This window comes from Tursiops truncatus, chromosome 5 (assembly GCF_011762595.2).
Source record: "Tursiops truncatus isolate mTurTru1 chromosome 5, mTurTru1.mat.Y, whole genome shotgun sequence".
Classification (NCBI taxonomy): Eukaryota; Metazoa; Chordata; class Mammalia; order Artiodactyla; family Delphinidae; genus Tursiops; species Tursiops truncatus.
This window is the reverse complement of record NC_047038.1, coordinates 121,058,111-121,072,101: the sequence shown is the minus strand read 5'-3', so window position 1 is coordinate 121,072,101 and position 13,991 is coordinate 121,058,111. Positions and strand designations below refer to the sequence as shown.

The following is a 13,991-nucleotide window of genomic DNA, read 5'->3' as shown; positions in this document are numbered from 1 at the left end:
CCTAACAATTCACTGGTTATGCTGCTGTGCCTATAAAGGCACCTGAAATATCAACTAATCCTACAGAAGTCACCCCTGATCAGGGAGAGGGACGTCCTCTGCATGAAGAGAAACCCATAGGAGAAAAACCCATAGGAGGAATAATTTTTTCTAAACATGCCTTGACCTTCAAGATTTAAAATTATCTGAAGGCTAGAATGGTGGTTTTCAATTGTTTGTTTAAGCAGTAGACCCCTTTTTGCAAGCAAAACCCTTCACGATATCTCAAAATATCAAACCTACTGGTTGAGCTTCTCCAGGAGAAAGAGAGGGCAGAAACCCACTCAGGCCCCGGTACACCTCAAGGAAGCCTAGTGCTGCTGGTAGCATGGTTTGAAAACCACCGGGTCAGAATAAGACATTTAAATGGAATAAATATGTAGTACTAAATCTAAATTCAAATAACTAACTGGAGGGTTAGGGCTTCTGACTCGCACTTAGTCTAGGGAGATGGGTTTAACAGAAGTTCACTTGAAAAAGAGATGAAGGTTTCATTTCACTAGAAACACAACTTGAGCCAACTATGTTCTCTGGCTACCGGGAAAAGCATATGCAGTTTAGCCTGGGTTAATAACTACTATTTGTACTGAGAGATTTACCTTGTAGAAAGCACCTTCCTATGCATGATCCCATTTAATACTGGATAACTCTGCAAGCTACTGGAATTATTTTCGCCGTATTTTAGATGAGCAACTGAGAAAATAATGTGTGAGAGGAACTTACTCAAAGATGAATCCAGGCTCTTGCCTCCTGGGCTACAGACTTAAGGGGGAGTTTGGGAATAACAACCCACCGCTCTCTGGATGGTAGGAATGGTGTGTGAAAAACGTGTTTCATTCTGGTCGCGACATTCACGGAGGTGTGTCCAAATGGGACCATAGGCAGAGTACCTTAATCAGGGCAAAGAACCATCTGGAAATAGTATATGAAGAAGACATGGAAAAACCAAGAGCCTTTAAAGATGGAAAGCAGAGGGTTTAGGAATGGCATCATGGCTGTTTTTAAATAACAAAGGTCTATGCCCAGGGAGATAAGTCTTATATTGTATGCATAAGAGTAACCTAGGCCCTTCCCCTTCTCTTTCCTGAAATATTCAGTCCTAAAGTGGGGACAAGGGAAGGTAAGCCTTTGTCCAGGAACAGGTTTGGGGAGGGATGTGGAAGCCCAGAGCAGGGTATCAGAGAAAGGTGTTCACGGTGGGAAGGAGGTTGTGGCACGGCATGCTGGAGCAAAAGCAGTTAAGGAGGGCAACCATGTGAGGGGCAGGGGCAGCAGTGGAAGACTGCCTACATAAGGGGAGATTTAATCCAATAAGTAAATCGTTAAGAACAATTGGAGCTAGGATTCTTACTGTCAAAGAAGGGAGTTATAAATATGGAAAAGGAAAAACCTAAAATAAACCCTGTCGTGTCAGATAGGGATTTGAGATACCAGTGTGAACTCGTGGTTTTCAAAATATATAGCTGGATATAGCAATGCAGATGTAAACGTGTGTATGTGTACGTATGTGTATATACGTACACATATTCCATAGTCCTGTCCACTGAGAGGCCCCAGGGGTGGTGATAGCCTCAAAGCAATGAGCACACTTAGCAACCAGATCTTGGCTTCTAAATATCATTCTCTATGCAAAGGAACCAGGGCTCCTTGGAGAAATGGCTGATACAAAAGATGAGCTTGGAACATGTTGTTCTGCCAGAAAGCAAAGAAGGGCTCAAAGAGTGATGGGAGTTAAAGGGCATGAAAAGACTGCCACTGACTGCCAAACCTGGAACTAATGGGAACATCAAAGTAAGTAACGAGCGTAACAGTTTAATTAAAACATACTGGAACAAAAGAGATCAAATCGATCAAAATTCTGATGAGGAATGGGCTTTTTAATACATAATTTCACAATAACTTGCCACAAAATATGTATAAATTACAAAAGGGAAAAGAGTCACTTTATGGTGGAGAAATTTGGCAGACAACACTTTAATCAAGTGACCATCATCACTAATGGAACAAACACAAACAGAAATCAGTGCCACTTGATGGATGCAAAGAGAGGAACGCAGCACCATTTCTGTAATTCTCCTGCCAAAGACGCACAGCCTGAATCTAAGAATGAAAAAATGGCAGACCAACCCAAATTGAGGGACATTCTACAAAATAACTAGTTTTAAATCTTCAAAAGTGTCAAGAACCTGACAGCGAAAGACTGAAAGAGACTAAAAAGATCCAACTAACTACAACGTGTCTTCTGAACTGAATTTCTTTGCTCTAGATTGGAACAACCGGGAACTTGAATGAGAGCTAAGATTTAGATGGTGGTAATGTATCAGTGGTCATTTCCTGGCTATGATGGCTATACTGTGGTTATCTAGGAGAACATCCTAGAACATATACACTGAAGTATTGGTGTTATAGCCGTCATGCTGGCAACTTTTTCTCAGATGATTCAGGATAAAAACAAATTGTACTACTTGCAATGTCTCTGCAGGTATGAGACAGTTTCCAAATAAAATTAAAAATCAACAACAGTATATTAGGAAGATGGAAGTTCCAAGGGAAAACTACACCTAGTTTGCAGGAAAGATGAAACTCTCAAATGATTAAAGTGGTCCCCAAACAGATCCATCCTAAGGAGGGCTGGCAGGATGTTCGAGAGAAAATGCCTCACTGAATACTAAGTTAGAGGAGATGATGCCTATGTACTCGCCAATGATTTCATAATTCATTCATTCAACAAAATTTATTAATCACCTACTGTTTCCGACAATATGCTAGACACTGAGCTTATGAAAATAACTGAGAGACAGTCCCTGCAGTTGGAGACCTTATATTCTAGAGAAGGATGGTGATTCAGCAGCCTGTAGTTAGAATTTTAAGACAGGCATCAGTGTTACACATAGAAAGAAGCATGTGACTCAAGAACACTTTAATACTTTAATAACACTTTAATAACAGTCTTTAATACTCCATTTTTCATTTATGAATTTTCAGTAGACTACACAATAGTTTATTATTCTATCATACTCTTTAACATTTTCATCCTAACTTTTGTGTGCTTGCGGGTGGTGTTGAGACATATGCAAAAATTTTATCACTTTTCAATTATGAACAGATGTAAATGACTTACTGGATGTTTTAGTTTAGAATAACAAGCATCTTCTAAAATAAGATTCAAATGAGAAGCTAGGGCTATAGTTATTGAAAGAGACTTAACACTCCAAAAGTGAACCCTGATATGTTCTTCAAACGTCACTCCACGTCTCTGTTCTCCAATTTCTACATCTGTCACAAAGATGTCATAATATGCCTGGAAGATGCTTTGAGATGCTTAGAAGAAAGACGTCGTACTTATAAAGCTCTGTTAAAATACAGGTTACTTTCACCTTTTGCCAGGGACTAACGATTACTGTGGACGTATTAAGTAAGACAGAGTAATCCATCTAAATGAGCTCACCTCGGCAATTTTATGGTGGGTGAAACATTATTTGGTTTTCCAACTTTTCCCCTTGGCTTTATTTCAATCTTCCAGGCATATCATCAAGTGAGAATGCTTCAGTGCTTTCTCACTGACCCAGGAGTGAGAGGCCAGAGCAAGCAAGTCAGTATTCAATTACTTTCCCCACTTAGGTCTATAAACCCTTCTTACACTTTTCCCATTTGACACTTTCATAACCATATTTAGCTTTCTTCCTACCATCTCCTTGTAATTCAAAAGGCAGTTTAGACTCCCATATGGTTGCCATCGAAGCTAACAGATGTCTAGCAAATTAAAACAAAAATTATGACTTATAAACTGCTGATGTATCATCATTCCAGAACATCTTACAATTTATAGTGAATCATAAGATAAGACTTCATACTTATGCCCCCGGCAAGGTTCCCTAAATCTCTCTCCTCTCTGAATTTAAGCCCTGTGGAAACAGATGAGATGCAACATTCTGCCATCAAACCTGGATAAACCTCCACTTAAAGATACAATGTAATATTTGCAAGCACATCAAAGAGAAATTTGGCCTCAAGGATCCAAGGCTTTCTAATCGTTGTACAGCAAAGAGAAGAGAAAAATGACTTGGTTCTCCCAAGTCATTCAAGGCTTCCACTGATCCATAGTGCTTTCTTCAAATACGTGATGATCCAATCTGTGGAATCCATTCGCCTCATCTCCTTGGCAGATATTAAGAGGAGCATCATTACCTGGTAGTAATGATGCCAAAGGAGCAGGCTAAGGTATTCCAGAAGTTTTATAGCCAGGATGGAACTAGTACAAAGTCTGGAGACAATGACACAGACCATATTCACCATTTGTTAAATACTGAGACACTGTGCTGGGTAATATCTTATCTGATTGCATCCTTGAATCTGCAACTCTATTCGATAATGTTAGCTTTCCTTTATAAATGAAATTAAGGCTCAGTGCAGAAGACTCTATTTTCCAAAGATGGCCACAACCCACACGACCCTGACACCTGTCTGACAAAAGAGGGAATTTCCTTCATCAGCACTTTGAAACTGAGCAGGCTCCACTCCTGCTTAAACCAGTGGAATAGATGAAACTGACACTGGGCCAGTTCCGGGAGTAGCCTTCACTGACTGGAAGTTTCTTCCGCCAGTCTCAGAGACAGGAAGAGGCCACATTTAGGTGCTCTAGCCAACAAATCTGGCTGGTACCCCCTTGGGCATCCCACTCCAGTGAGCCTTCAGTTAACTCCAGTCCAGCCACATCTCAATGCAACTGCATGGGCCATTCCAAGTGCAAATCACCCACATGAGCCTGGTCAAATCACAGAACTGTCAGATAGAATAAAGTTTTATTTTATTTTATTTTATTATTTATTTATTTTTGGCTGTGTTGGGTCTTCGTTTCTGTGCGAGGGCTTTCTCTAGTTGTGGCGAGCGGGGGCCACTCTTCATCGCGGTGCACGGGCCTCTCACTGTCGCGGCCTCTCTTGTTGCGGAGCACAAGCTCCAGACGCGCAGGCTCAGTAGTTGTGGCTCACGGGCCCAGTTGCTCCGCGGCATGTGGGATCCTCCCAGACCAGGGCTCGAACCCGTGTCCCCTGCATTGGCAGGCAGACTCTCAACCACTGCACCACCAGGGAAGCCCTAAAGTTTTATTTAAAACCACTAAGCTTTGGGGTTGTTTGTTACGTAGCAAAAACAAATTTACAGAATTTGTAATAGCAATAACAAATTTACAGAAGCAGGCTGCCCATTCCTGACCCCAGTTCTCCAGTCAATAACATCTTAGTCTGAGTTACTGGGATCAAGTATCATGACTACCTTCCTGCTGATCATCACTCTAGAGACCAGGGTACTAAAAACTCAGAGATTCCAATATGGGGTAATTTTGAAGCAGACAGCAGGATAGGAAAGGTATGAGGGTGTATATGAGTGGAAGGCTTTAGGCACAGAAAGGAGGGACAAGGTGTGTAGAAAGCAGAGTAAGAGAAGGGCCCTTGTAACAAAGGCATCTATGTAACAATTCTGCCTGGGGCAGCTGGTTTAGTTCCACAGCCTACATCTCTTTTCAGGCTTCCCATAAAACTTCCCCCAAGAGATGAAGACCTTCGAAATGAGATAAGACGTGACTCTCTTCTGCAACTCTCTATGCAAGCACTCTGCAATTCTTTGAAGCTCTCCACAGTTCCAGAGGTTTTGCTACAACCTAATCCACAGAAAATACTCAATGTGCCTCTGTACACTATAAAATGACACCAAACTGTCAGGGAAATAGGCCCAAATCCCTTTATTTCTTTTCCACCTCCTGATATGAAACTGCAGAGAAAGCCCCTAGGTACTTTTTGTTGCCTGGCTGCTGAAATGTGCAACTTTTGGAAGTGTTCAAGTAGAATCAAGAGGCCTGGACTCACTACGCCAACAAGATCCAGTCCCAATTCCGTAGTCCTTGACTCTCAAAGTTATGAAAGTTTCAAGTTCAGATAAAATCAAAATGCCTCACCCAGAAATGTGACTTTTAAACATTTCCAACAAGGGTTGAAAAAAAGGAAGCAAGGAAAGAAAATAATTTCTTCTTCCTATATTTGTAGCAGTGTTTGACTGCAGGGAGGGGGGTGACTGCTAACAGGAATCATGTCCAATCCCTGGCAAAAATGGCCTGTGAAAGACTAGATCTGATATTTATTCATGTTTCCCCCTTCATCATCAGTCCTGAGGCCAGATGACATGCTGACACAGAAAGTGGTCTCCAATCCCTCCCATTTCCTTTTGCAAAACATTCATGAGCTGTGCAAGGTACTCCTACAGAAAATAGAAAAAAATAAAATAAAATAGCCTAGTACATGTGTGGCAGAAAAAACAAGAATATAAAGAGCTGTATTGACAACTATTCTCATCGATGTATATGTTTACAGCGTATGGCCAAAATTAAAGGAGAATCAAAATAAATGCACCCTGTGTTAAGACTGTTGTGGATTATTATTGATCCCACGACTAGATTATTGTTTATCTCACACTGAACCTACACTGAACAGCAACTTGGAGAACCGCCCCCACCCCAGACAGCCACCATCTTTACTTTCCATGGGGGGAAGAGTGGGGGGACAGGAGGAGTGCCCAGTAAGGAAAAGGATGGGATGGGATGGAAAGGAAAGGAAAAATAACACGGTCTTTGAACCAACGTTTTCCTCTTGTCCTAGTGAACTCTTTGTCTGGTCGCTGAACATGTTTGTGAGATCAAGGAAAAGAATTCAAACAAAACAAAAGAGTAGGCATCCCAGCCTAATTACAATAGGTGCCCAGCACATTGTAGCGCCAGCAGAGCATGGTCTGAATCTTTCCTTCAAGCATTTGCTCTCCCAGTAGCCCCATAAAACATGCCTCGTACACCTTCTCCTCTGCATTTCTCCAAGGTTTCCCCAAAACGGCCCGCTCTATGTCACTCCTCAGAAAGGAGGACGTGAGGCACGGACACACTGAAACATATGTTGATGGTGACTTCTTCTTATCCTGACAATAATACAGAGAGAGAAATAAAGCCCTCCAGCCCACACGCCCACTGGTCAGTCCATTACGCAAAAGGAGCGCTTTCCAGACGAAGGGGAAGAGCGTGCAGGAAGCGTTATTTACGTGCACATTACAGAACCGTATACCACCGCATCTGCATCCTACACAAAGCCCGAGATGGTGCAAGAAGATACACGCTGAACATGGCACAGACCAGCCGCGGCAACACGGAGCCAAGCCCTCGTCCAATCAGATCCTTGTTAGAAGGTGGACCTCAGGGTCGGGTCTGCCCGATTAGCCTTCCCTGTTATGACACCACGCTCAGCCCAACATCCATATCCCACCCGGAGCAAATCTCATTCGAGTGGTTGCTCATCTCTCAAACTGCCGAGCCCTTTCTTTCATCTGCATCCACGTTATTCCTCCCTTAAAAAGCCACCCCAAGGCCTGGGTGCCCCCTTTCCGGCTCGGTTTTTCTTTTTACCTCTTCGCGTTCCTAGAAAGGATTAAATGTTTATCTCTCCAACGCGCAGGCTGAAAAGGCGGAAGACAAATGCCTCTCCGTGCTACCGCAAGCGCCCGAGGGGCTGCGAAAAGTAAACGCAGAGAGCAACGTGGGGGAAATCGTCGCGAACCGATCGGCCACGATAGTCGAAATCCCAGAAGCGCTCCAACTTACCCAAAATATGACATTGAAGCCAAATATGAAATATTTGATGCAACAACTGACTTCAGGACCCTTGTAATGCTTCCCGGACATCCTCTGGGTTCATGAAGACACTTGCCCCGGCAGCCCGAGTTTGGAGCCCCTGAGCACCGTTGCTCGGAGCAGCACGGCGGGGAGCTGGGGCTCAGGGACGCCGCTCGGGGGCCGCAGCGCAGCGGTCGGGGCTGAGCAGCGCAAGGACCGACCTGCGGAGAGCGGCTCCCGCACGTCCAGCCCCTCGCGCGCCGAGGCCGCCGGAGCCGGGGTGGCCGCGAGCGGGCGGGGAAGCGCGTGCTGCAAGCCCCGAGCTTCGCTGGAGCTGACCCCGAGCACAAGGCGAGCTCCCAAGCCCGTCCGCCAGACGATCCGTCCGTCGGTCAGTCTCCGGGCAGACGCGGCCGCGGCAGATGCTGGAGGAGACGCTCCTCGCCCGCCTGCCGGCTCGCGAGCTCCCTCCCACCCCTCGCTCCGCCCGCCGATCGCTCCGCCCGCGCCGCCCGCAGCTCCGCCCGCCTCCCGCCGCCGGAGCCTCAGCGAGGTGCGCGCGCGCACGGGCTCGGGCTCTCCCGGATGGCGGTGGGACGAAGTACGCGCGCCGCCCCCTCCTTCCAGCGCTCTCCGCTCCTGCTGCTCCCTCCATCCTCGCCCCTCCTCAGGCCAGTCCGGAGCGCCGCCGACCCGCGAGCACTGCAGCGGGGTAGGTAGGGAGGATGGCCGGGCGGAGGGAGAAGTATGGGTGCCCGGGGAGCACGCCCATTGGGAGCAGCCTGGAGGAGTGACGGGGGTTGATGAGCAGCGGGTCCCCCTCTGCCACCGGCAGCAGCAGGCAGCTTCTGGAGGGACGCGGGGGAAAGGGTCGCTTTGGGGCAACAGTAGGGATCCTGAGTGAGAATCTTCCCCGCGACCCCCGGACGAGCCTCCGTTCTGGGTGTAGCCACACTCACGCCTCCTGCTCCACCACCTGGTTTTGTGGCAATAGAAGACGCCGGGCCACTGAGCCGGAGAGGAAAGGGGTCGTAGACTTTGCTGGGAGCAAAGGGGAAGGATAAGGTGTTAGGGAAGGGGGAGAAAAGAGAGATGGGAAATGGGGGGAGCGAATCGGGAGGGTTGCATAGGAAAGGCCCCCGAATCCCAATGCGGCTCCAACCCAACTTCCCCACCTGCGGGAGAAATAAGCTTATCCTAGAAATGGGGACGCGGAAGGAGAGATGGCCCAAAGGAATCCTGACCCGGGATACAATCCTTGCCCCAGGGCCAGTTGCCAACAACAGAAACCCGGATTGCAAATGCTCCCACGAGACGGAATAGTGCCGAAGGAACTTGACTGATCTTAACTCTAAGAAGGAATCCAGCAAGGCGTTCCAGGACGGTCTTCCGGGGAATCCGAATTGAGTTTATAGATATGAACGGTTAAGCTTTTGACCTCTGAGGAAGGATGGAACGTGCCTGGAAATTATATTGGAGCCCTACCTGAGAAGGTGTGCCCGATAGTTGTGTATCTGCCTCCCGCCTGGAGCACTTTCATAGGTGCTGAAAAGCGGGTACCAGTATTTCATGGAAAAAGAATGAAGAACCGCTCAGAACTGTGTGTAAACATCTGTGGGAATTTTTTTTAAGGCTTCAGAAAGCTTCAGAAACAAAGCTTCAGAAACAAAGAGATGAGATCAGGAAATTTTTCCAGTACCACCCCGTGTAACCTGGTACTGGGCACAGAAATCTGTATGTTTCCTAAGCTCTCACATGATACTTAAGTATGCTTGAGAACCTTTGTCCTAGGGCTTCCCTGGTTAACCACTTCTCACTTTTCTCAAAAACTAGCTAGCTTGTTGACAACCTGTTACGTGGAGGAGCAAGAAGTTACTTTTTCTTGCAATAAATCGCACTTAAGTAGACTTGGCCTTGAGAGGAATTGGGGCTATATTGAGGCCACAGGTAGGAGCCAGGGTCCCCACAAAGGTGGAAGAACCAGGAGATTCTAGAATTATGACACTGGTTAACAGTGACTTGAGCCGTTTGGATGAAATAACCCTCAAAAGTGTCCTCCACCCACCCAAAACACACAGCATAGTACTACCACCAATCTGGTGGGCTTGAAAGGTAAAGTCTGCTCTTAGCAGCAGATTCCCTACTAACAGGAAGGCACTGACAAGCTTTACCTAAGCCTACTGGTGCTATTTTGTAATTCTTTCTGTGCATAAATAAAACAGTTCCTACAGATTCCTGGATAAATCAAAGGAAAGGTCTATCTTAAGCTGATATGACACAACTCAGAAAAGGACTAGAAATTAGATCCAATTGATGACTGAGCTGATCCCTAAGCAGGATTTACCTTTGAAATAAAACTCAACAGAGAAGGGGAAGTTCAGATAACTCACTGGTAATTTGGGGCAGGGGGGCTAGTTGAGTTCTCATTTCATATGTCAAAAGCAAGTCCAAGGAGGATTTATGAGTTAAATGTATTTTTTAAAGCAAACCAGAAAATACTATTTGTTAAACCTCTGGCTAGAAGTCTTCCTCAACTTAGAAGCAATAGAAGGAAATGATCAATGGATATGACTGGGTAATACCTAAAACTTCTATGTGTCAAACATTATTTTAGACAAACCTAAACCAAAGAAAGAAAAAAAGTGACAGCAAATATAAAAAAAAAAGTATGAATATCTATAAGTAGGGCTCATACAGCTAAAGTAAAATATAGAATCTCAGTTATTGAGTATAAACAGAAAACAAATCACATACAAAGACATCAAAGAGTAATAATAAATATATGGTGAAAATTAACCTTATAGTAATTAAAGAAATAGATGTTAAAACAAACCAATGATAAAGATATAGAGATAATAAGCAATGGTTTGCTCATACATTGCGGGTATCATTATAAAATGATACTGTCCATTTGGAAAGCATTTTGACTATATGTCGTAGGTCAGGGTGCTCCTACATTTTGATTCAGAGGTCCCACTTCTGGGACTCTAGCCAGAGACATACTCCAAAATATGGGGAAAGTTATATGCTGCAAGTTGTATATCACAGCATTATTTATATTGAAGACTAGGCCACAACTTCAAGATGCTAGAGGTAGGGGCTATACCCAACTCCCTGTAGCCACCTGGACCATGATGCTACTTCATGTTTCTCTGCTTTGCACATATTCCTGGTCTTTACGTGAAGGACTCTCCTTGCCCTGTGTCTGTGAGCTGAGCTCTCTTCTCTCACTTATCCTCAACACTTTTGATCAGCATTTTCCAGGCTCCCTCTTTCATCCCCACAAGCCCTCCTACACTCTTCCATTTTGGCCCTTGGAGACTACCTGTAATTAACTCATTTCCCTCCCTGTCTCTTCCACTCTGCTACGTCTCCTTCAAGGGTGTGCACCATTTCCTTTTAATCTTAGAATTACTAGCATCCTGCCAATGTTTCAGGTGCTTGATAAATATTTATTTAAAAATGGATGAATCAGGGACTTCCCTGGTGGTCCAGTGGTTAAGACTGTGGGCTCCCAATGCAGGAGGCATGGGTTCGACCCCTGGTCGGGGAACTAGGATCCAGCATGCCGCATGGCACAGCCAAAAAAAAAAAAAAAAGGATAAATCATTTACTCAAAACTTTTACAGACATTAAGGATGATGATTCTAATCGCTTATATGTGGAATATAGAAAAATGGTACAGATGAACTTATTTGCAAAGCACAAATAGAGACACCGATGTAGAGACCAAACTTAAGGATACCAAGGGGGGAAGGGGGAGTGGGATGAATTGGGAGATTGGGATTGACATATATACACTAATATGTATAAAATAGATAACTAATGAGAACTATAGCACAGGAAACTCTACTCAGTGCTCTGTGGTGACCTAAATCAGAAGGAAATCCAAAAAAAGAGGGGATCTATGTATACATATAACTGATTCACTTTGCTGTACAGTAGAAACTAACACATCGTAAAGCAACTATATGCCAATAAAAATTAATTTTAAAAAAGCATGATGATTATAAAGAGTATGTGGCAATGTGTGAATACATTATAATGTTTAATTTTAATTTTGTGGAAATATCTCTAATATAAAATATGAAAAAAGCAAGGGCAAAATAGTATACAGAGTAGGCTACCATCTTGTAAAAAATAATAATAATAAAGCATGTTGGCAAAGGAGAGTGGAAAATTTATATATGCACATATTTCCTTGTTAATGGGTAGGCTATGTATAGAAGAAAATAAACTGGTAGTAGTGGTTTGAGGGGCAGGGGGCAGACTAGAGGCCTAAAGATATGATGGGAGGGAGGCCTGCTTTATTTTTCAATATATAAAAAATATATTTTTTGTTTGTTTGTTTTCAAAATTTGTACCATGTATATGATATACCTGTTTTGAAAAACAAATCAATCTACAAAATTGTATGCAATTATATGAAAAAAAGTTAGGCGTGAATTCTTGACAAATAATGGTTGTTCAGCTGTGGGATTGTGGGTGATTTTGTTTTCACGTTTCTGGTTTCTTTTTTATTTAATGTGGTTATACTGCTTTTACAATGACAAAGATAAAATTATAAATAAAGACATGAACAAATAACTAAGTAATCATTATATTTATTTCAGCACCACCTTTCATGACTCAATAAATTCTCGCCTATTTTAAGGAGGAAAAAAAAGGAGAGTAATTTTCTCCCTGGAGACAGCTACAGCCATCTCCTTTATAATTCTGAGGTTGAAAAAATGGTTAATAAGTTTAATTACTGAAAAGTTAATCAGCCTTTCAAATGGCAGTAAGAACAAGTAAAGCACATTCTTCTAATAGTTGCCCAAAAGGCAAGATATGACAAGAGCGTTTTAACCTAAGACACCAAATTTAGTGAGCTTGACTCTCTCTATATTTCACTCTCCCCACTGACTTTCTGCCTCCCTCCTCTCTCTCTTTCACTGTCTGTCTCTCTGCTCCTCTAGTCCTGTATTTTTCTTTTCCTTCTCTGTGGCCAGCACTGGTGGTTGTCTACCCACCTAATGTTCCAATGTCCCCCCTCTTTTCACAGCCATAGGCCTGGGAAGGTCAGCTCCAATGGGTGAGCCAAACCTGGCTCTTGCCAATGTTCAGTTCAGAAATGGGCATGAGGTTCCCTTGGTGGCGCAGTGGTTGAGAGTCCGCCTGCCGATGCAGGGGACATGGGTTCGTGCCCCGGTCTGGGAAGATCCCACATGCCGCGGAGCGGCTGGGTCCGTGAGCCATGGCCGCTGAGCCTGCACGTCCGGAGCCTGTGCTCCGCAACGGGAGAGGCCACAACAGTGAGAGCCCTGCGTACCGTAAAAAAAAAAAAAAAAAGAAATGGGCATGAGACACAATTCTGACCAATGAGGAGAATCTTCTGGGAGTTTCCTCACATCTAAGAGATGTTTTCTTTTTGGCCTTGGATGTAATTGTGTTTGGATGTGACACCTGAGTCCTCTACAGCCTGACAATAATAAAGACCATACCAAGCATGGCAGAGTGAGAAAGTGAAAAGAACCCAGGCTTCATGCCATCATTGCCTGGCTGACTTCAGCCTATTCAGGACTTCCTGTCACAGGAGAGAACTTGTTAGTTAAGGCACTGTGAGAGAGGTTTTCAGTTTCATGCAGCTCAAAGTATTCTGTTTTAAACACTCTCCTTCTGGCGTTCTCTCCTGACCCTTTGATTTTCTCTTCTTGAATCACCACCAGTGTTTCCACGTTTCTCTCAGTACCACCCTTTTTCTCCTTTTCCCTCCCCTCTCCTTTCTTCCCCAACTGTTCCTGTCCGTCTTCAACAATACAGGGGGGACCTTTAGCACAGTCTGACCAGCTTACACCCACCCCTTTCTTTCACTGTCTCAGCCACAAGGTGCTTCCCCACCTCCGACCACACTCATACTTCACGGCTGACAGGCCTGGGTGGATCCACGCCCCAGAGTCTGTCTCTCTCCATGTTGGAGTTCCTTAACAAAGGAATCCCTGCATGTGGCTGAAATGGAGGTGATGTTTTTTAGGAGAGCTGAGGGGCCTGTGTTTCCAGGAGGAAGACTCTCACACTCTCTCTGCAGAAAGAGGAAGGAAGCACAAACACCAAGAGAAACAGGGGCAGAGTCTCTGACAACGTGGGCCACGCAAACTGTTGTACATTTTGTGCTCTGAAAAGCTTCCGGCCCTGCTAAAGGATTTCTATTTCTGGATTTCTTCAAGAGGACCCTATCCTTGAGGTTTAAGAAGTTTTTAGACAGAATTCTTCCATTGCACCCCATTTGGGCTTTAGCTACTTCGGAGTAGGTATCTCACATTTG

At 44.4% G+C, this 13,991-nt stretch overlaps 1 protein-coding gene across 4 annotated transcripts in view; it reads right to left on the bottom strand.

Annotated features, from left to right (window-relative positions):
* The window catches only part of TSPAN5 (tetraspanin 5), a 174,886-nt gene extending 166,804 nt beyond the window's left edge, over window positions 1-8,082 (bottom strand). For all 4 annotated transcript variants that reach the window (XR_004526770.2, XM_019926447.3, XM_033857379.2 and 1 more), the window contains exon 1: window positions 7,676-8,082. Coding sequence is in view for 3 of the 4 variants with exons in the window: in XM_019926447.3 (XP_019782006.1) it covers window positions 7,676-7,756 (81 nt within the window). In the remaining variant the exon portion in view is untranslated. The remainder of the gene's footprint in view (window positions 1-7,675) is intronic.
* Window positions 8,083-13,991: the final 5,909 nt, after the last annotated feature.